The sequence below is a fragment of the Mobula hypostoma genome, chromosome 11 (genome assembly GCF_963921235.1).
Source record: "Mobula hypostoma chromosome 11, sMobHyp1.1, whole genome shotgun sequence".
Lineage (NCBI taxonomy): Eukaryota > Metazoa > Chordata > Chondrichthyes > Myliobatiformes > Myliobatidae > Mobula > Mobula hypostoma.
Window position 1 is genome coordinate 2,867,830 of NC_086107.1, and position 21,391 is coordinate 2,889,220.

The 21,391-nt window shown below is 49.2% G+C and overlaps 1 protein-coding gene across 3 annotated transcripts in view; it reads left to right on the plus strand.

The window, feature by feature from the left end:
- The window catches only part of LOC134353555 (F-actin-monooxygenase MICAL2-like), a 277,154-nt gene that overhangs the window by 101,257 nt on the left and 154,506 nt on the right, over nucleotides 1-21,391 (plus strand). For all 3 annotated transcript variants that reach the window (XM_063061580.1, XM_063061581.1, XM_063061582.1), the window contains 5 exons: nucleotides 5,244-5,345; nucleotides 6,157-6,312; nucleotides 7,855-7,955; nucleotides 10,111-10,368; nucleotides 11,830-11,945. In XM_063061580.1, the coding sequence (XP_062917650.1) occupies nucleotides 5,244-5,345; nucleotides 6,157-6,312; nucleotides 7,855-7,955; nucleotides 10,111-10,368; nucleotides 11,830-11,945 (733 nt within the window). The remainder of the gene's footprint in view (nucleotides 1-5,243; nucleotides 5,346-6,156; nucleotides 6,313-7,854; nucleotides 7,956-10,110; nucleotides 10,369-11,829; nucleotides 11,946-21,391) is intronic.

Sequence of the window (21,391 nt, forward strand, 5' to 3'; positions counted from 1 at the left end):
CGCATGGTCCCTCATCAGTCCTGATGCTCTTGCCCCATCCCCTCCCTGAGTGTTTCCTCCCCCGAGTCTTCATATGGCAAATTCTTCAGGCCTGGTTTTGTCTTCCTGGCCATTCAGCTATAGAAGGCAGTTCCTGCATGTCTTTGGACTGTGGGAGGAAACCAGAGCACCCAGAGGAAACCCACATGGTCACGGGAAGAACATACAAACTCCTTACAGACAGCAGTGGGAATTGAACCCCGATCACTAAAGCTGTAAAGCATTTACGCTCGTCGCTGCACCACCATTATAGAGTATTATCGACAAAGATGAAGTGCTGAGACATTGGTCAGACCACACTCAGAGTATTGTGAGTCGTTTTGGAACTCTTATCTACGGAAGGATGTGCTGATGTGGGAGAGGGTCCAGAGGAGGTTTATAAGAATGATCCCGGGAATAAAAGAGTTAACGTATGAGGAGCATTTGATGCCTTTGGGCCTGTATTCACTGGAGTTTAGAAGAATGAGGGGGGATCTCATTGAAACCTATCGAATATTGAAAGGTCTTGCTAGGATGTTTCCTATGGTGGGGGAGTCTAGGACCGGAGGGCAGAGTCTCAGAATAGAGAGTTTCCATTTGGGACAGAGATGAGGAGGGATTTCTTTAGCCAGATGGTGGTGAATCTGTGGAATTCATTGCCATGGACAGCTGTGGAGGACAAGTCATTGGGTACACTTATGGCAGAACTTGATAGGATCTTAATTGGGGGTTAATGGTTATAGGGAGAAGGCAGAAAAATGGAGTTGAGAGGGCTAATAAATCAGCCATGGTGGAATGGTGGAGCAACTCGATGGGCTGAATGGCCTGATGCTGCTCCTATGATCTTATGTTCTGAGGTTGAGAAAAGGAAGGAAAGTCAACAGTGATTGAATAACACATACAAAAGGGCGGAGGGACTCTGAATTCTGGGCAACCTGGTACCATAGCACAACACATTACAGGAGCAGCTGCAAGATCAGAGTTCATTTCTTGCTGCTGTCTGTAAGAAACCTACACGTTCTTCCTGTGACCATGTGGGTTTCCTCCACATGCTCTGGTTTCCTCCAAGGATGTACAGGTGAGGGTTTGTGGGTTGTGAGCATTCCATGTTGGTGCCAGATGCATGGAGACATCTGCGGGCTGCCCTCAGCACAGTTTTGGACTGTGTTGGCCGCTGACACAAACGACGCATTTCACTGTGTGTTTTGATGTACATCTAACAAATAAAGCTAATCTTTCATCTTTATCTCTACAAGTCAGGCAGCAAGGCTTCTGGCATCTGCACAATCGTTTGTGTTTGTGAGCTGATCTTGAATGTTGGGGCAGACTGGATGGGTCAGACGATTTAGTTCGTATATATCTTATAGTCTTTTAACCACCAGTTCATCTCCAGCAGATCCCTTACTTTCCTTATTTATTGAGATAGAGTGAGGAACAGGCCTTCTGGCCCATTGAGCTGCATCACTCATCAACCCACCGATTCAACCCGAGCCTAATCACAGGACATTTACAATGACTAATTAACCTACCAGCCAGTCTGTGGGAGGAAACCAGAGCGCCCAGAGGAAACCCAAGCACTCGTGGGAAGGACTTTCGAACTTTTTACACAGGACATCAGAATTGATCTGCGAATTGCGACACCCAAAGCTGTAACAGCATCGTGCTAACGGCTCCACTACAACAGCACTCCTCTGAATGTCAGTGGGCTGGTGCAGGTATTTTGAATAGCTCCGTTTATGAGCTCGGCTGATATGTTGAGATTAGCTCAATTTACATCTAATCATTTGTACATCTTGTTTTCGTGATACGCTGAGAACAAATGGAAAGTGTTAAATGACTCTCGGCGCGCAGAAGGCGTAATGGATACCCTGCCCTGCGTCAGAGTCTCAGAACACAAGGCAGACAGCGCCTGAGGGTCGAGACCAGTCTCTGGCCTGCATTAGCCCAGGACAGGCACTGATTCCACACAGCAAGGGGGGCCGTGGTGGTGTCGCAGTCAGCACGATCCTGTTACAGCTTTGGGTATCAGGGTTCAGAGTTCAATTCCGATGTCCCTTGTGAGAATGTACTGGTTAGTAGGTTAATTGGTCATTGTAAATTATCCTGTGATTAGACTAAAGTTAAATAGTTGTGTTGTTGGGCAATACAGCTCGAAGGGCAGAAGGGCCTGTTCTGTGCTGCATCTCTGAATAGAATAAAATAAATATCACAGGTACAGTACTTCAGAACATGCAGCGGATCAGGCAGCATCTGTGGGAAGAGTAAACAGTCAATGCCTCCGTCTGAGACCCTTCGTCAGGACTGGGAAGAAAGAGGAGAGGTCAGAGAGAGGTCCTACCACCCTGTACCTCTTCCTCCCTTCCCCTACCTTCTTACTCTGACTTCAGTCCTGATGTAGGGTCTCGGCCCGAAACGTCGACTGTTTACTCTTTTTCACAGATGCTGCCTGACCTGCTGAGTTCCCGCAGCATCTTGTGTGTGTTGCTCTGGATTTTGAGCACCTGCAGAATGTCTCATGTTTGTGATATAGTGAAACGCAGCGTTTGCATTAACGACCAGCTCAACCTAAGTGTGAGCGGGGGGGGGGGCACTCGCCAGCGTTGCTTCACACTCCGGTGCCAACATAACGTCCACCATGTTCGACAGAACAACACAGAACGCTACAAACAACAAAACAACAACAGCAAGACAAGCCCCGTTCCTCCCTCCCACCCGTCCACGTACATAGACAGGCCTTCAACCCCCATGACTGGTCGCCCCAGGGCCTCCAACGACCAGTCTTTGCTCCGAGCTCTCAGACTGACAGGTACTGGGTCTAAAACTTCCAGTCCTTGGCTCGGACTTGCAGATATGAAACCTCTGGACACACCAACAGACCACAATGAGTGAGGTTAGGCAGCAACACCTCGACCATGGTTTCAGAAGTGTTCCCTATTGGAATGAAATGGACTCTTGTCCTCACAAACTACCTTGTTAGGTTGTTGCACCTTTTTTGTGTACGTGCACTGCACTTCCTCTGTAAGTGTAACACTTTATTTTGCATTCTGTTACTCTGTCCCCTTCTTCTACCTCAGTCCACTGTGTAATGATCTGATCTGTCTGAATAGTTTGTAAGCCAGGCTTTTCACTGTCAGTACATGTGACAGTAATATTCCAATCCCCTTGTCCTTCCTGGTGGCAGAGTCACTGGTGGAGAGGTGCTCCTGCCTGGGTGGGCTTTGAGCAGGCCTTTTGGGTCGAAAGATATTTAGGCTTTTGGCAAATTTTATAGGTGCAGACCCCTGGGGGCAGGGATGGGCCGGGAGTCCATGGGTCACTGGCAGGATCCTGATTATAAACCTCTTACAAGGTAATAATAGAATCACAAACTGGAAAGTATTTTGAGAATTTCTGGAATGCCGGAGTCCGTCTGTCCAAAGCATTCCGAAGATCAGAGCCGTGCTTCCAGTTCCCTGCTGTTTCCAGAACAGTCTTCACACGAGTCAGTGTGCGAGTGTGTGCAGAGAAGTGTGTGAGTGTGTGCAGAGGGGAGTGCAACTGTGTGTGAGAGTGCAAGTGTGTGCAGAGGGGAGTGCGAGTGTGTGCAGAGGGGAGTTCGAGTGCAGAGGGGAGTGCGAGTGTGTGCAGAGGAGAGTGTGAGTGTGAGAGTTTGTTAATGTGCACAAGTAGTGTGTGAGTGTGCAGAGTGCGAATACTATACGTGCAAAGAGTGTGTGTGAGCGTGCAGGGAGGGTGTATATGTGGCGTGTGTATTTGTGTGTGAGTGCCAGAGGTGTTTTGTGAGTGAGCGTGAGAGAAAAGCCACAATCTAATCATTCCCCTTTATCTGCATTTGGCCAGTAATTCCTGGTGAGCAGTCCTCAGTGTTCTGTGGAATTTGATTCTGTTGTGCTGTCCCTGCCCTTGTTTGCCCACACAAGTTCAACTGCTGTGGGAAGGGCCGTTGCGTCTTGAGAGAATCAGTCGCACCCACCAATCCCATCACGGTCGCTGTCAGAACTCCAACCCACTTCAGACCAGTGGCACAGAATTCAGGCCAGTGACCTCTCATCAGAGCTGGGCAGAATAGAACGGGAACACGAGAGGTTCTGTCCTCGATCCATCATATAAACAGAATTGCAAAGAAGGCACAACAGCACCTCTACTTCCTCAGGAGACTGAGGAGATTTGACATGCCATTGAAAACCTTGGCGGACGTCTATAGATGAAATAGTGGAAAGTGTGCTGACGGGCTGCATTATGGCCTGGTATGGGAACGCCAGTGTCTGTGAGTGGAAAATCCTGCAACAGGTAGTGGATTCAGCCCGTACATCTCAGGTAAAACCCTCTCAACCATTGAGCACATCTACATGAAATAACTGCCGTAGGAAGCAGCACCCATCATCAAAGACTCTCACCACCCAGGCTATGCTCTTTTCTCGCTGCTGCCATCAGGTAGAAGGTACAGGAGCCCCAGGACTCGCACCACCAGGTTCAGGAACAGTTACTAACCCACAACCATCACGCTCTTGAACAAAGGGGGATAACTACACTCATTCTATTTCTGGTGTTCCCACAACCAATGGTCTCACTTTAAGGACTCTTTATCTTATTTCATGTTCTTGTTATTTCTTGCTATTTATTCGCATTTGCATTTGCACAGTTTGCTGTTCATTGATTATGTTTACAGTTACTGTTCTACAGATTTGCTAAGGGTGCCACAGACAAAGATTCTCAGGGTTGTACATGGTGACATGTATGTCCTCTGATAATAAATTTTACTTTGAACCCTGAGACGCTGGAAATCCAGAGCAACATACACAAAATGCTGGAGGAACTCAGCAGGTCAGGCAGCATCTGTGGAGAGGAATTAAACAGTCAATGCTTTGGGCTGAGACCCTTCATCAGGACTGGAAAGGCAGGGGGCAGAAGCCAGAATAAGGTGGTGGGTGGAGATGTTAGGTGATTGGTGAGACCGGGTGGGAGGAGTGGTAAGTGCGTGGAAAACGATGCTGGGAGGTGGTGGAGGCAGATACACTGGGGACATTGAAGAGGTTCTTTGATAGACACACAGATGATTAACAATGGAAGATCATGTGGGGGGAAAGGGTTAGATTGATTTGGGAGTAGGTTATAAATTCGGCACAATATTGTGGGCCGAAGGGCCAGTACTGAACTGCATTATTCTATGCTAAACCAGTGGAGTTTGGTATGTGTTCCTCATCATGCCCTCATCCTTTGTTCAGACGTAGGCTGGCGCGTGGAGTTATTACCCAGGGACCACCCTATCTCCGCATTTACCTTCGATGTAATTGTCGGCGCTGATGGTCGGAAGAGCAGTTTGCAAGGTGAGCATTGCCAGTCAAAATTCCTCCTCGTTGCTCGTCTCTTTCCCTTCCCTCACCCCCATCATTCCAGCGTTTCCCTGCCCTGCCCCCACCTGACTCCCAGCCTCCATCCTTCCTTCTGGTTCCTGTCTCACAAGCCCCGCTCCACCCTCATCTGCCCCCTACCCTGTGTCACCCCTCCCCCTTCCTATCTCCTTCCTTCCTTCCTTCCCTTTTCAATGCCCTCTGCTCTCTACTCCCTACCCCACCTCTCTCCTCCCTCCTCCCGTCTCCATGCCTCCCTCCTACCTCTTCCAGCACCCCACTACACTGTTCCTCTCTTCTCCACCCTATCCTGCCTCATCTCTGGCCCAGCTCCATCCTTCCCTCCTACCCCTCCTTTCTTCCTCTGCTCTCTCCAGCTGCCCCACCCTCTATCCCCTCCTCTAGACCCTGTCCATTGCCCCCTGAGTTGCCCTTTGCCACTCCCAGTCTCAGCCGCAGCCTCTCTGACCTGCCTCTCACCACCCCTTCCCTGCCCACCGCCCCCCCGTCTCTCAGTCGAGCCCTGTATTTTCCCCCTGGTGTTTCCTCACTAGGGGATGGAAAGGGTTCACTCTACTAGCCCCGTTATCATTACCCCCTCCTCCTGTGGTCCTGTCCCTGCTGGGCAAGATGGAAAAGGTTGATGGAGCCTCCAGTCATTTGGATCTGAAGCTGAGTTAGAGCTCGAGGGATCTCTGCGCGAGTCTACGGCGGAGTTACACTGTGGGCAGGGATCTCCGCTGGAGGGCACAGTGGACGTTGCTCTGATGGGTCCTTCCTTCTGCAGGCTTCAGGAGGAAGGAGTTCCGGGGGAAGCTGGCCATTGCCATCACGGCCAATTTCATCAATCGCAACACCACAGCGGAGGCGAAGGTGGAGGAGATCAGCGGAGTGGCTTTCATCTTCAACCAGAAGTTCTTCCAGGACCTGAAGGAGGAGACAGGTGAGGCTGACCTGGCCCAAGGGCTGCCTGTCCAATGGTCCCGAGGGTTGGACAACTGGCAGCTTCGTCTGTCCCAACCATCCCCAACCTTTCAGCTTCCTGGGATGGTGCAGGACTCGTCCCTCAGCCCAAATGGAGTGGTTCTCTCTCAAAACACACTTCTCACTGTCTCAGTAAAGCAGCCACCCACCCCAGACATTCACTCCCCTCCCACTGGGCAGAAAGTACAAAAACCTGAAAGCAGGTACCGGCAGGCTCAAGGGCAGTCACCTAGCGACTGGAGATGAAGTCAGCAGATTTCCACCCCGGAAGGTTATACTTATTAACCAGATAGAATTTTACAACAATCTTTGAATCTCATGCTTCCTGTTGCCAAAGCTTGAATTGTTTACAGGTGTAGAATTGTTTTTTTTTTGCCTGTTCCACCACAGCAAAATCCATCTGGTGGTGGAAGTCTGGATCTGTCCGAGATTGGCAGAGCTGCTGGCTGGGACAGTGGATTAGAAAGCGCACAGGGACCGTGCTTTTGTTAATGAGCTGAATTACCTCCTCTCCCACCTGGGACATGCCCTCTTCTCATCACTACCATCAGGAACGGTATAGTGGCCTGAAGCCACACACGCAATGACTTACAAGCTGTGTCTTTTCTCTGCCATCAGATTTCTGAACGGTCCATGAACACAATCTCACTATTTTTTAACACAACAGATTCTGCAGATGCTGGACATCCAGAGCAACACACACACACACACACAGACACACACACACACACACACACACACACACACACACACACACACACACACCCGCGCAGACACACACCCGCGCAGACAGACAGAGACACAGAGAGACAGACACAGAGACACACAGAGACGGAAATACACAGATAGACAGACAATACTGGAGCAACTCTGCGTGTCAGGCTGCATCAGTGGGTGTAACTTCTGTACGGGATTTGTCTGATTCACAGATAACTGAGGAATGTATCTTTGGCACCAGGATGTGATAAAATAACACTCATAAAATTCTTAGCAGGTCAAACAGCATCTATGAAAGTTCATCAGGACCGGAACGGAAGGGGGAAGGTGTCAGAATAAGAAGGTGAGGGAGGGGAAGGCGGACAAGCTAGACGGTGATAGGTGAAGCTGGGGGTCAGGGGAGAGAGGGAGGGTGAAGGAAGAAGTTGGGAGATGATGGTGGAAAAGGCAAAGAAGAAGGAATCTGACAGGAGAGCAGAGTGGACCATGGGAAAACGGAAAGGGGGGGTGGGGGCACTAGGGGAAGGTGATAGGCAGGTGAGGAGACGAGGTAAGAGGCCAGAGTTGGGAATTGAAGAAGAGGGAAGGGTACTCTCTTTTGGCATCACCTGTTTGATTTTTAATAGACATTTCCTGTCATAGTTTTATGATAAAATATTGCAATGTACTGCTGCCACAAAACAAGACATTTCATGATGTGTGTGAGTGATGTTAAACCAGATTCTGATTGTCTCGCAGGGAGGGGTTTTGGTGTTGGATGTTGCATTGTGTTCTGTTTTTACAGGGATTGACCTGGAGAACATTGTTTACTACAAGGACAACACCCATTACTTTGTGATGACAGCAAAGAAACAGAGCCTGCTGGACAAAGGGGTCATCATCAATGTAAGTGCTGACTTCCTGGGGCAGCTGGGGTGGGGGGACGGGGGGACGGGGTGAGCCAGGGAGCGGAGTGGGCTCATACAGTCATATATGGCCACAGCACAGAAACTGGCCTCATGGTGCACCTCGTCCATGCCAAACTGTTACTCTGCCCAGACCCCTCGGCCTACAGCCCTCCCTATCCCTTTCATCCGAGTACCCATCCAAATTTCTCTTCAATTGCAGTCAAGCCCACATCCACCATTTAACCACATACCATATAACAATTACAGCACGGAAACAGGCCATCTCGGCCCTTCTAGTCCGTGCCGAACTCTTACCCTATCCTAGTCCCACCGACCTGCACTCAGCCCATAACCCTCCATTCCTTTCCTGTCCATATATCTATCCAATTTAACTTTAAACGACAACATCGAACCTGCCTCAACCACTTCTGCTCGAAGCTCGTTCCACACAGCTACCACTCTCTGAGTAAAGAAGTTCCCCCTCGTGTTACCCCTAAACTTTTGCCCTCCAACTCTCAACTCATGTCCTCTTGTTTGAATCTCCCCCACTCTCAATAGAAAAAGCCTATCCACGTCAACTCTATCTATCCCCCTCATAATTTTAAACACCGCTATCAAGTGCCCCCTCAACCTTCTACATTCCAAAGAATAAAGACCCAACTTGTTCAACCTTCCTCTTTATCTTAGGTGATGAAACCCAGGTAACATTCTAGTAAATCTTCTCTGTACTCTCTCTATTTTTTTGACATCTTTCCTATAATTCAGTGACCAGAACTGTATACCACGTGCACTGGCAGCTCGTTCAGGACTCTCACCGCCCTCTGAGTGAAGCAGTTCCTCCTCATGTTCCCTTAAATATTTCCCCTTTCACCTTTAACACCTAATCTCTGGTTGTAGTCTCACCCAACTTCAGTGGAAGAAGCCTGCTTGCGTTCACCTTATCTATCCCCTCATAATGTTGTATATCACTATCAAATCTCCTCTCGTTTTCCTACGCTCCAGGGAATAAAGTGCTAATCTATTTAACCTTTCTCTGTTACTCAAGTCTTGGCAGCGTCCTTGCAAGTTTTCTCTAGTCCAGACAAGATCCTGGTGAATCTTCCTGTCTCCTCTCCAAAGCCTCCAAACCCTTCCTGTAATGAGGCAACCAGAACTGAATGCAGTACTCCAGATGTGGCCTAACTTAAAGCAGAGCTTGATAGGTTCTTGATTAGTAAGGGCATCAAAGGTCACGGGGAGGAGAATAATAATAAAACTTTATTGATTCCAAGTGGAAAATTCTTTTGTTACAGCAGCAAAGTTTAAAAACACACTTAGCAGTGAAGAAAAAGAACTTCAGGATGTATATTGAAATAACATTTCTCTGACATTAAATGTAGCTATTGAGTAGTGTGCAGACTTGACTAATATAGTGTACAGAATAATAATATACACAGGCAAGGGGATGAGGTTGAGAAGGAAATGGATCAGCCATGATCAAATGGTGGAACAGACTCGATGGGCCAAATAACCAAATTCTTCTCCTATGTATTATGGTCTAACTAGACTTTTATAAAGCTGCAACATAACTTCCTGGTTGTTGAACTCTTCCTGTGCAAATTGGCTGCTGTTTATCACCACAATGGCTACCTGGATTTGCCCTTCAGCAGCTGGACTGTGCCTGATGCACAGGGACGTTCCTCTCCCTGTCTCCTGTGCGTGTGGTGTTCCTGCACCATTGAGCACATCTACGGGAAAGCAGCGTCCATCATCAAGGACCCCCACCGCCCAGGTCATGCTCTCTTCTCGCTGCTGCCATCAGGAAGGAGGTACAGGAGCTCACAACCAAAACCACCATCTTCAGGAATAGTTATTACCCCTCAACCATCAGGCTCTTGAACCAGTGTGGATAACTTCACTCACCCCAACAGTGAACTTACTTCACAACCTATGGCCTCACTTTCAAGGACTCTACAACTCATGTTCTCAGTATTATTTATTTGCCTTCTTTTGCATGTTGGTTGTTTGTCAGGCTTTGAATATAGTTTTTCATGGATTCTATTGTTTTTCTTTGATCTGCTGTGAATGCCTGCAAGGAGATGAATCTCGGGGTTGTACATGGCATCATTTATGTATTTTGATAATAAATGTAGTTTGTACTTTGAACTCTGTAGGATTACGTTGATACAGAAATGCTCCTGGGCACCGAGAATGTGAACCAGGGTGCCCTCTTGTCCTACGCCAGGGAAGCAGCCGACTTCGCCACGGATTACCAGCTTCCAGCTCTGGACTTTGCGATGAACCACAATGACCAGCCCGACGTGGCCATGTTCGACTTCACCTGCATGTACGCGGCAGAGAACGCCTCGCTGGTCCGCGAGCGGCAGGGCCATCAGCTGCTAGTGGCTCTGGTTGGCGACAGCCTGTTGGAGGCAAGAGCCCTTCCCTTCCTTTCTACTTTGAGGGCAGGAGGGTTGGGGGAGTTAATTAATGCAAGAAGGGCTTTGGACAAGGGGAAGTAATGTTGTAAAGTCAGCAAGTTTTACGGCACACAAACAGGCCCTTCGGCCCATCTTGGTCCATGCCAACCAAGCTATCCCATCAAAGATAGTTGCATTTACCCGTGTTTGACCCATAACCTTCTAAACCAGGGCTTCCCAACTTTTTTATGCCACGGACCCCTACCAGTAACCGAGGGGTCTGTGAATCCCAGGTTGGAACCCCTGTTCTAAACCTTTCCTATCCATGTATCTGTCAAACCTTTTTAAAAGTACTGCCTTTGTACCTGCCTTTGGCAGTTCGTTCCATATTTTGACCTCCTTCAGTCTACAAAATAAGAAGTTACTTCTCCAGCTCTCACTAAGCTTTCCCCCTTAAACCTTGTTCTTGATTCCCAACTCTGGGGAAAAAGTCTGAGTCTGTACAATGTCACACACCTCAAAAAGTCACTCTTCTGTCTTCAGCACTCCAAGGAATGAGGTCCCGGCCTGTCTAACCTCTCTCTATAACTGTCCTGGCAACACTCTTGTCTTCCATTCCACACGCACTTTTTCCAGTTTAGTGGCGTCTTTCCTAAAGCAGGGTGACCAAGAATGACGGCGATAAAACATAGAGCACTACAGTACAGTACAGGCTTTTTGGCCCACAGTGTTGTGCAACTGACTAACCTGCTCCAAGATCACTCTAACCCTTCCCTCCATTTTTCTATCATCCGTGTGCCTATCTAACAGTTTCTTAATGTATCTGTGCCTACCACCACCCCAGCAGGTTTTTATAACACATAGGGTGGTGGCTGTCTGGAATGCGATTGAACACACGCACAGAATGCCGGAGGAACTCAGCAGTAAATATCGACAGGAATAAACAGTCGGTGTTTCAGGGTGGAAAATCTAGTTGGCATAGATTAGGGTGAGAGGGCAAAGAGCGTCCAGGGCTGAAACATGGACTGTCCTTTTCCCTGTGTAGGTGCTTGCCTGGCCTACTGAGCTCCTCCCTCCGTTTTGTGTGTGAGCTGATTCTCCTGAAATGACAAATGAGATTGGAGGAACCCAGCAGGTCAGGTAGTATCTGTGGAAGGGAATGGGCAGCCACCGTTTCAGGTTGATCCTGCAGCTGCCCAGAAGTTGACTGTCCATTTCCCTCCACAGATGATGCCTGACTCACTGGGTTCTTCCGGTATCTCGGTTGTTGCAGGAAACTTATTGAACTGGTGAGGCAACCAGTCTGTGGTGGCCCCGACAACTCGTTCAACCTGTGTCAGTGAGGAGGGGCCTTGTTTGTCCCCTTCTCTCTGACAACTCGTATCTCTGCACACACCTCGCCTCCTCCTGTTGCCAGAAACTCACACCGCCTACTAACTTCCCTTTCTCTCTGATTCTCCCAACCAACCGCAGCCTTTTTGGCCGATGGGGACAGGGTGCGCGCGTGGGTTCCTTGCTGCGTTGGACACTGCATGGATGGTCAAGAGGTGGGCGGAAAAGGTGCCGACTCTGGAGATCTTGGCGGAGAGGTGAGTGAGTGTGTGTGTGTGTGTGGGAGATCTATTGCTATGTCCTGTGAGAGTGGTGTGTGAAGGGTAAACGTGTTTGTATCTCAGTGTGTGAGCAGGTACTGGTGTGTGTATTGTGTCTTGATGTGTGTGTATCTGAGTGTGTGAGCAGGTGCTGGTGTGTGTACTGTGTCTTGATGTGTGTGTATCTCAGTGTGTGAGCAGGTGCTGGTGTGTGTACTGTGTGTTGATGTGTGTGTATCTGAGTGTGTGAGCAGGTGCTGGTGTGTGTACTGTGTCTTGATGTGTGTGTATCTCAGTGTGTGAGCAGGTGCTGGTGTGTGTACTGTGTGTTGACGAGTGTGTATCTCAGTGTGTGAGCAGGTGCTGGTGTGTGTACGGTGTGTTGACGTGTGTGTATCTCAGTGTGTGAGCAGGTGCTGGTGTGTGTACTGTGTGTTGACGTGTGTGTATCTGAGTGTGTGAGCAGGTGCTGGTGTGTGTACGGTGTGTTGACGTGTGTGTATCTGAGTGTGTGAGCAGGTGCTGGTGTGTGTACTGTGTGTTGACGTGTGTGTATCTGAGTGTGTGAGCAGGTGCTGGTGTGTGTACTGTGTGTTGACGTGTGTGTATCTCAGTGTGTGAGCAGGTGCTGGTGTGTGTACGGTGTGTTGATGTGTGTGTATCTCAGTGCGTGAGCAGGTGCTGGTGTGTGTACTGTGTGTTGACGTGTGTGTATCTGAGTGTGTGAGCAGGTGCTGGTGTGTGTACTGTGTGTTGACGTGTGTGTATCTGAGTGTGTGAGCAGGTGCTGGTGTGTGTACTGTGTGTTGACGTGTGTGTATCTCAGTGTGTGAGCAGGTGCTGGTGTGTGTACTGTGTGTTGACGTGTGTGTATCTGAGTGTGAGCAGGTGCTGGTGTGTGTACTGTGTGTTGACGTGTGTGTATCTGAGTGTGTGAGCAGGTGCTGGTGTGTGTACTGTGTGTTGACGTGTGTGTATCTGAGTGTGTGAGCAGGTGCTGGTGTGTGTACTGTGTGTTGACGTGTGTGTATCTGAGTGTGAGCAGGTGCTGGTGTGTGTACTGTGTGTTGACGTGTGTGTATCTCAGTGTGTGAGCAGGTGCTGGTGTGTGTACGATGTGTTGACGTGTGAGTATCTGAGTGTGAGCAGGTGCTGGTGTGTGTACTGTGTGTTGACGTGTGTGTATCTCAGTGTGTGAGCAGGTGCTGGTGTGTGTACTGTGTGTTGACGTGTGTGTATCTGAGTGTGTGAGCAGGTGCTGGTGTGTGTACTGTGTGTTGATGTGTGTGTATCTGAGTGTGTGAGCAGGTGCTGGTGTGTGTACTGTGTGTTGATGTGTGTGTATCTGAGTGTGTGAGCAGGTGCTGGTGTGTGTACTGTGTGTTGACGTGTGTGTATCTCAGTGTGTGAGCAGGTGCTGGTGTGTGTACTGTGTGTTGACGTGTGTGTATCTGAGTGTGAGCAGGTGCTGGTGTGTGTACTGTGTGTTGACGTCTGTGTATCTGAGTGTGTGAGCAGGTGCTGGTGTGTGTACTGTGTGTTGACGTGTGTGTATCTGAGTGTGAGCAGGTGCTGGTGTGTGTACTATGTGTTGACGTCTGTGTATCTGAGTGTGTGAGCAGGTGCTGGTGTGTGTACTGTGTGTTGACGTGTGTGTATCTCAGTGTGTGAGCAGGTGCTGGTGTGTGTACTGTGTGTTGACGTGTGTGTATCTGAGTGTGTGAGCAGGTGCTGGTGTGTGTACTGTGTGTGGACGTGTGTGTATCTGAGTGTGTGAGCAGGTGCTGGTGTGTGTACTGTGTGTTGACGTGTGTGTATCTGAGTGTGTGAGCAGGTGCTGGTGTGTGTACTGTGTGTTGATGTGTGTGTATCTGAGTGTGTGAGCAGGTGCTGGTGTGTGTACTGTGTGTTGACATGTGTGTATCTCAGTGTGTGAGCAGGTGCTGGTGTGTGTACTGTGTGTTGACGTGTGTGCATCTGAGTGTGTGAGCAGGTGCTGGTGTGTGTACTGTGTGTTGACGTGTGTGTATCTCAGTGTGTGAGCAGGTGCTGGTGTGTGTACTGTGTGTTGACGTGTGTGCATCTGAGTGTGTGAGCAGGTGCTGGTGTGTGTACTGTGTGTTGACGTGTGTGTATCTGAGTGTGTGAGCAGGTGCTGGTGTGTGTACTGTGTGTTGACGTGTGTGTATCTGAGTGTGTGAGCAGGTGCTGGTGTGTGTACTGTGTGTTGACGTGTGTGTATCTGAGTGTGTGAGCAGGTGCTGGTGTGTGTACTGTGTGTTGACGTGTGTGTATCTGAGTGTGTGAGCAGGTGCTGGTGTGTGTACTGTGTGTTGACGTGTGTGTATCTGAGTGTGTGAGCAGGTGCTGGTGTGTGTACTGTGTGTTGACGTGTGTGTATCTGAGTGTGTGAGCAGGTGCTGGTGTGTGTACTGTGTGTTGACGTGTGTGTATCTGAGTGTGTGAGCAGGTGCTGGTGTGTGTACTGTGTGTTGACGTGTGTGTATCTGAGTGTGTGAGCAGGTGCTGGTGTGTGTACTGTGTGTTGACGTGTGTGTATCTGAGTGTGTGAGCAGGTGCTGGTGTGTGTACTGTGTGTTGACGTGTGTGTATCTCAGTGTGTGAGCAGGTGCTGGTGTGTGTACTGTGTGTTGACGTGTGTGTATCTGAGTGTGTGAGCAGGTGCTGGTGTGTGTACTGTGTGTTGACGTGTGTGTATCTGAGTGTGTGAGCAGGTGCTGGTGTGTGTACTGTGTGTTGACGTGTGTGTATCTGAGTGTGTGAGCAGGTGCTGGTGTGTGTACTGTGTGTTGACGTGTGTGTATCTGAGTGTGTGAGCAGGTGCTGGTGTGTGTACTGTGTGTTGACGTGTGTGTATCTGAGTGTGTGAGCAGGTGCTGGTGTGTGTACTGTGTGTTGACGTGTGTGTATCTGAGTGTGTGAGCAGGTGCTGGTGTGTGTACTGTGTGTGGACGTGTGTGTATCTGAGTGTGTGAGCAGGTGCTGGTGTGTGTACTGTGTGTGGACGTGTGTGTATCTGAGTGTGTGAGCAGGTGCTGGTGTGTGTACTGTGTGTTGACGTGTGTGTATCTCAGTGTGTGAGCAGGTGCTGGTGTGTGTACTGTGTGTTGACGTGTGTGTATCTCAGTGTGTGAGCAGGTGCTGGTGTGTGTACTGTGTGTGGAGGTGTGTGTATCTGAGTGTGTGAGCAGGTGCTGGTGTGTGTACTGTGTGTGGACGTGTGTGTATCTGAGTGTGTGAGCAGGTGCTGGTGTGTGTACTGTGTGTTGACGTGTGTGTATCTGAGTGTGTGAGCAGGTGCTGGTGTGTGTACTGTGTGTTGACGTGTGTGTATCTGAGTGTGTGAGCAGGTGCTGGTGTGTGTACTGTGTGTTGACGTGTGTGTATCTGAATGTGTGAGCAGGTGCTGGTGTGTGTACTGTGTGTTGACGTGTGTGCATCTGAGTGTGTGAGCAGGTGCTGGTGTGTGTACTGTGTGTTGACGTCTGTGTATCTGAGTGTGTGAGCAGGTGCTGGTGTGTGTACTGTGTGTTGACGTGTGTGCATCTGAGTGTGTGAGCAGGTGCTGGTGTGTGTACTGTGTGTTGACGTGTGTGTATCTGAGTGTGTGAGCAGGTGCTGGTGTGTGTACTGTGTGTTGACGTGTGTGTATCTGAGTGTGTGAGCAGGTGCTGGTGTGTGTACTGTGTGTTGACGTGTGTGTATCTGAGTGTGTGAGCAGGTGCTGGTGTGTGTACTGTGTGTTGACGTGTGTGTATCTGAGTGTGTGAGCAGGTGCTGGTGTGTGTACTGTGTGTTGACGTGTGTGTATCTGAGTGTGTGAGCAGGTGCTGGTGTGTGTACTGTGTGTTGACGTGTGTGTATCTGAGTGTGTGAGCAGGTGCTGGTGTGTGTACTGTGTGTTGACGTGTGTGTATCTGAGTGTGTGAGCAGGTGCTGGTGTGTGTACTGTGTGTTGACGTGTGTGTATCTCAGTGTGTGAGCAGGTGCTGGTGTGTGTACTGTGTGTGGACGTGTGTGTATCTGAGTGTGTGAGCAGGTGCTGGTGTGTGTACTGTGTGTGGACGTGTGTGTATCTGAGTGTGTGAGCAGGTGCTGGTGTGTGTACTGTGTGTTGACGTGTGTGTATCTGAGTGTGTGAGCAGGTGCTGGTGTGTGTACTGTGTGTTGACGTGTGTGTATCTGAGTGTGTGAGCAGGTGCTGGTGTGTGTACTGTGTGTTGACGTGTGTGTATCTGAATGTGTGAGCAGGTGCTGGTGTGTGTACTGTGTGTTGACGTGTGTGCATCTGAGTGTGTGAGCAGGTGCTGGTGTGTGTACTGTGTGTTGACGTCTGTGTATCTGAGTGTGTGAGCAGGTGCTGGTGTGTGTACTGTGTGTTGACGTGTGTGCATCTGAGTGTGTGAGCAGGTGCTGGTGTGTGTACTGTGTGTTGACGTGTGTGTATCTGAGTGTGTGAGCAGGTGCTGGTGTGTGTACTGTGTGTTGACGTGTGTGTATCTGAGTGTGTGAGCAGGTGCTGGTGTGTGTACTGTGTGTTGACGTGTGTGTATCTCAGTGTGTGAGCAGGTGCTGGTGTGTGTACTGTGTGTTGACGTGTGTGTATCTGAGTGTGTGAGCAGGTGCTGGTGTGTGTACTGTGTGTTGACGTGTGTGTATCTGAGTGTGTGAGCAGGTGCTGGTGTGTGTACTGTGTGTTGACGTGTGTGTATCTGAGTGTGTGAGCAGGTGCTGGTGTGTGTACTGTGTGTTGACGTGTGTGTATCTCAGTGTGTGAGCAGGTGCTGGTGTGTGTACTGTGTGTTGACGTGTGTGTATCTGAGTGTGTGAGCAGGTGCTGGTGTGTGTACTGTGTGTTGATGTGTGTGTATCTGAGTGTGTGAGCAGGTGCTGGTGTGTGTACTGTGTGTTGATGTGTGTGTATCTGAGTGTGTGAGCAGGTGCTGGTGTGTGTACTGTGTTTTGACGTGTGTGTATCTGAATGTGTGAGCAGGTGCTGGTGTGTGTACTGTGTGTTGACGTGTGTGTATCTGAGTGTGTGAGCAGGTGCTGGTGTGTGTACTGTGTGTTGACGTGTGTGTATCTGAGTGTGTGAGCAGGTGCTGGTGTGTGTACTGTGTGTTGACGTGTGTGTATCTGAGTGTGTGAGCAGGTGCTGGTGTGTGTACTGTGTGTGGACGTGTGTGTATCTGAGTGTGTGAGCAGGTGCTGGTGTGTGTACTGTGTGTGGACGTGTGTGTATCTGAGTGTGTGAGCAGGTGCTGGTGTGTGTACTGTGTGTTGACGTGTGTGTATCTGAGTGTGTGAGCAGGTGCTGGTGTGTGTACTGTGTGTTGACGTGTGTGTATCTGAGTGTGTGAGCAGGTGCTGGTGTGTGTACTGTGTGTTGACGTGTGTGTATCTGAGTGTGTGAGCAGGTGCTGGTGTGTGTACTGTGTGTTGACGTGTGTGTATCTGATTGTGTGAGCAGGTGCTGGTGTGTGTACTGTGTGTTGACGTGTGTGCATCTGAGTGTGTGAGCAGGTGCTGGTGTGTGTACTGTGTGTTGACGTTTGTGCATCTGAGTGTGTGAGCAGGTGCTGGTGTGTGTACTGTGTGTTGATGTGTGTGTATCTGAGTGTGTGAGCAGGTGCTGGTGTGTGTACTGTGTTTTGACGTGTGTGTATCTGAATGTGTGAGCAGGTGCTGGTGTGTGTACTGTGTGTTGACGTGTGTGTATCTCAGTGTGTGAGCAGGTGCTGGTGTGTGTACTGTGTGTTGACGTGTGTGCATCTGAGTGTGTGAGCAGGTGCTGGTGTGTGTACTGTGTGTTGACGTTTGTGCATCTGAGTGTGTGAGCAGGTGCTGGTGTGTGTACTGTGTGTTGATGTGTGTGTATCTGAGTGTGTGAGCAGGTGCTGGTGTGTGTACTGTGTTTTGACGTGTGTGTATCTGAATGTGTGAGCAGGTGCTGGTGTGTGTACTGTGTGTTGACGTGTGTGTATCTCAGTGTGTGAGCAGGTGCTGGTGTGTGTACTGTGTGTTGACGTGTGTGTATCTGAGTGTGTGAGCAGGTGCTGGTGTGTGTACTGTGTGTTGACGTGTGAATGTGCATGATGCAGCTCAAGGGATGATCGAGTCATAGAAACACAGATATTGACCCTTCTGCCCAACATGTGTGTCCCTCTCATACTCACCTACACCATTCCCATTTATCCATGTTACGTCCATAGTCACCTTCACCCAGATGCAGCTTAAATCAAGTGGTGGAATCTTTGCCTGTTCATGCCCTGCACCACCGGCTCAGGCAGTGTGTTCCAGGTACAGCCACGTTCTCAGATCTCCTGGAAACCCCCTGCATTTTTATTTATTGAGATACAGTGAGGCACAGTCCCTTCCAGCCCGCCAAGCTGTGCCACACAGTAATCCCCCGTTTAACCTGACCTTAATTACAGGATAATCTACAATGACCAATTAACCTACCAACCAGTAGGTCTTTGCACTGTGGACGAAAACTGGAGTACCCGGAGGAAGCCCACACTGTCACGGGGAGAACATACAAACTCTGTCCAGACAGCCGTGGGAGTTGGCCCCAGATCATCTGTACCATAAAGCGTTGTGCTAATCACTATGCCACCATGCTGCCCTAACCCTGCACCCCATCTCCAACCTGGTGGCATGAACATTGATTTCTCTAGCTTCCGGTAATATCTCCCTCCTCTCTTTTTCCATTCTCTATTCTGGCTCCCTTCTTACCTCTTCCATTTTCCTCACCTGCCCCTCCTCCTTCCCTTTCTCCCATGGGCCACTCTCCTCTCCTATCTGATTCTTCCTTCTCCAGCCCTTGACTTTTTCCATCTATCACCTCCCGGCTTCTTACCTCATTTCCCCATCCCCACCCACCCAACTTCCCCCTCACCCTGTCTCACATCACCTGCCAGCTTGTCCACCCTTCCTTCTCTCCACCTTTTATTCTGGCTTCTTCCCCCTTCCTTTCCAGTCCCGATGAAGAGTCTCGGCCTGAAACACCAACTGCTTATTCCCCTCCATAGGTACTGCATGACCTACTGAGTCCCTCAAGCATTTTGTGTGTCCTTCATGTCTTGCCTCCATTTTCATGATCTATCCCATCTATCCCCCTCATAATCTTCTACCCCTCAGCCTCCTCATCTCCAGAAAAAACAAGCTCAGCTTGTTCAATCCCCCTCCATGATGTTCTCCAAGCCCGTTGAATCTCCTCTCTAGCAGAGTGGTGGTGGTTGGTCGTATGAGTGGCTGGTGGATAGCACAAGCCCTGGTTATGTGACCACTGAGGCCAGGCAGGCAATCACTGAAGAGTTTTGATAATGTCTGTGGTCACCCATCTTGGAAAGACACTACCCAGACGAAGACAATGGCAAACCACTTCTGTAGAAGAATTTACCAAGAATAATCATGGTCATGGGAAGGCCATGATCGCTCACGTCATACGGCATGGTACATAAGGAGCAAATGAGACTTGATGTACTTGTGTGGAATGATCTGTTCGGTTGTCACACAAAAGCTTTTCATTATATCTCAGTGCCTGTGACAAATAAACCCATACCATCAATAAATCCAATGGCAGTTTAGCCAAGTTTGTTACAAAGTTTGCAGATGATACGGAGATAGTGCTGAGGAAGCCATGCAATTGGAGCAGGACTTAGACAAATTGGAAGAAGGGGCAAAAAAGGTGCAGATGGAATACAGTATTGGGAAATGTATGATAATGCATTTTGGTTAAAGGAACAACAGTGTGGACTATTATCTAAATGGAGAGAAAATTCAAACATCAGAGGTGCGGAGGGACTTAAGAGTCCTCATGCAAGACTCCCAGAAGGTTGAGTCTATGGTAAAGAAGGCAAGTGCAATGTTGGCATTTATTTCAAGGGGAATAGAATATAAAAATGAGGAGATGATGCTGAGGCTTTACAGACACACTTGGAGTATTGGCAACAGTGTCGGGCCTCATAAATCAGAAATGATGTGTTGTCATTGGAGAAAGTTCAGAGGAGGTTCATGAAGATGATTCCGGGAATGAAGGGGTTAACATATTAGGAGCGTTTGGCAGGTTTGGGCCTGTACTCACTGGAATTTAGAAGAGTGTGTGGTAATTTCATTGAAACCTATTAAATGTTGAAAGGACTAGATAGGGTGATGTGGAGAGGATGTTTCCTATGATGGGGGTATCCAGAACTAGAAGACACAGCCTCAAAATTGAGGGGTGACACTTTAGAACAGAGGTAAGGAGGAATTTTAGCCAGAGAGTTGTGAATCTGTGGAATGCTGTGCCATAGAGCTGTGGAGGCCAAGACTGTGGGTATATTTAAAGCGAAAATTGATAGTTTCCTGATTGGTCAGGGCACCAAAGGTTATGGTGAGAAGGCAGGTGTATGGAGTTGAGTGGGATCCAGGACCAGCCATGATGGGATGGTGGAGCAGACTTGATGGGCTGAATGGCCTGATTCTACTCCTAGATCTTGTGGTCTTATGTCCTATGTTCTCTCAGGAGAGCAGGAATAGTTGGGAGATCATTCCAACTGGGACAGAAGATGGGAACCGCAGGGCTGGCTCTAAGGGCAAGCTGCAGAGAGGGAGATGGGGGCCGGTGTGAAAACAGAGGGGTTGAAAGGTCTGCTTGATTGCTGTAAAATTCCACATGACTCATTATTTATTCAAGGATCTGGCTTCCTCAAGCACCACTGTGGAATAAACGGTCTCTAGGTTGCAACAAAATGTTTAGAACAATAAGCCATGTGAAGTGCCTGCATTTTTTTTCTCCAACGGGCGAAACGTCCCTGGGAGAAGGAGTCCAGACCATCACCAAACATAGTCTGGAATTTCCTTTGCTTTTCTGTGTTGCCGGGGTGATGGATCCTGATGCACGGATTCAGAATTGGAATGGTTCCCAGGATTTTGCCTGCTGATAACCAGAGTCCACTGGGTTCTGGTGCTGAGGGAGCTGCTATACATGGTGTGAGGAATCTCCACGTGCGTTAAGCCTGGGATAGAGGCACCTTCCTTTCCCTAGTGGATGTTTGCAAACCAGCAGAAGGGAATTTGGACAAAGAAGAGGGAGGACGGAACGGGCCAAGGTAAAGGGAAGGAGACTCCTATGGAGTCTTGGAGCAACAAACAGTCCGCTAGAATAACTCGGACAATCGAGAGTCTCACTGGGTTCCTCCTGAAGACTGTTATTGCAGCATCTTCAGTACGTCATAGAAAACGAGGCTGCATCTGGAGTATTGCATACAGTTCTGATCACCCCCCCCCCCCATTATAGGAAAGATTGTTGAGGCTTGGGAGAGGGTGCAGAAGAGGTTCACCGAGATGCTGCCTGGTTCAGAGGGCATGTGCTATCATGAGAGGCTGGACGAACTTGGGGTTGTTTTTTCTGGAGCAGCGGAGGCTGAGGGGAGATCTGA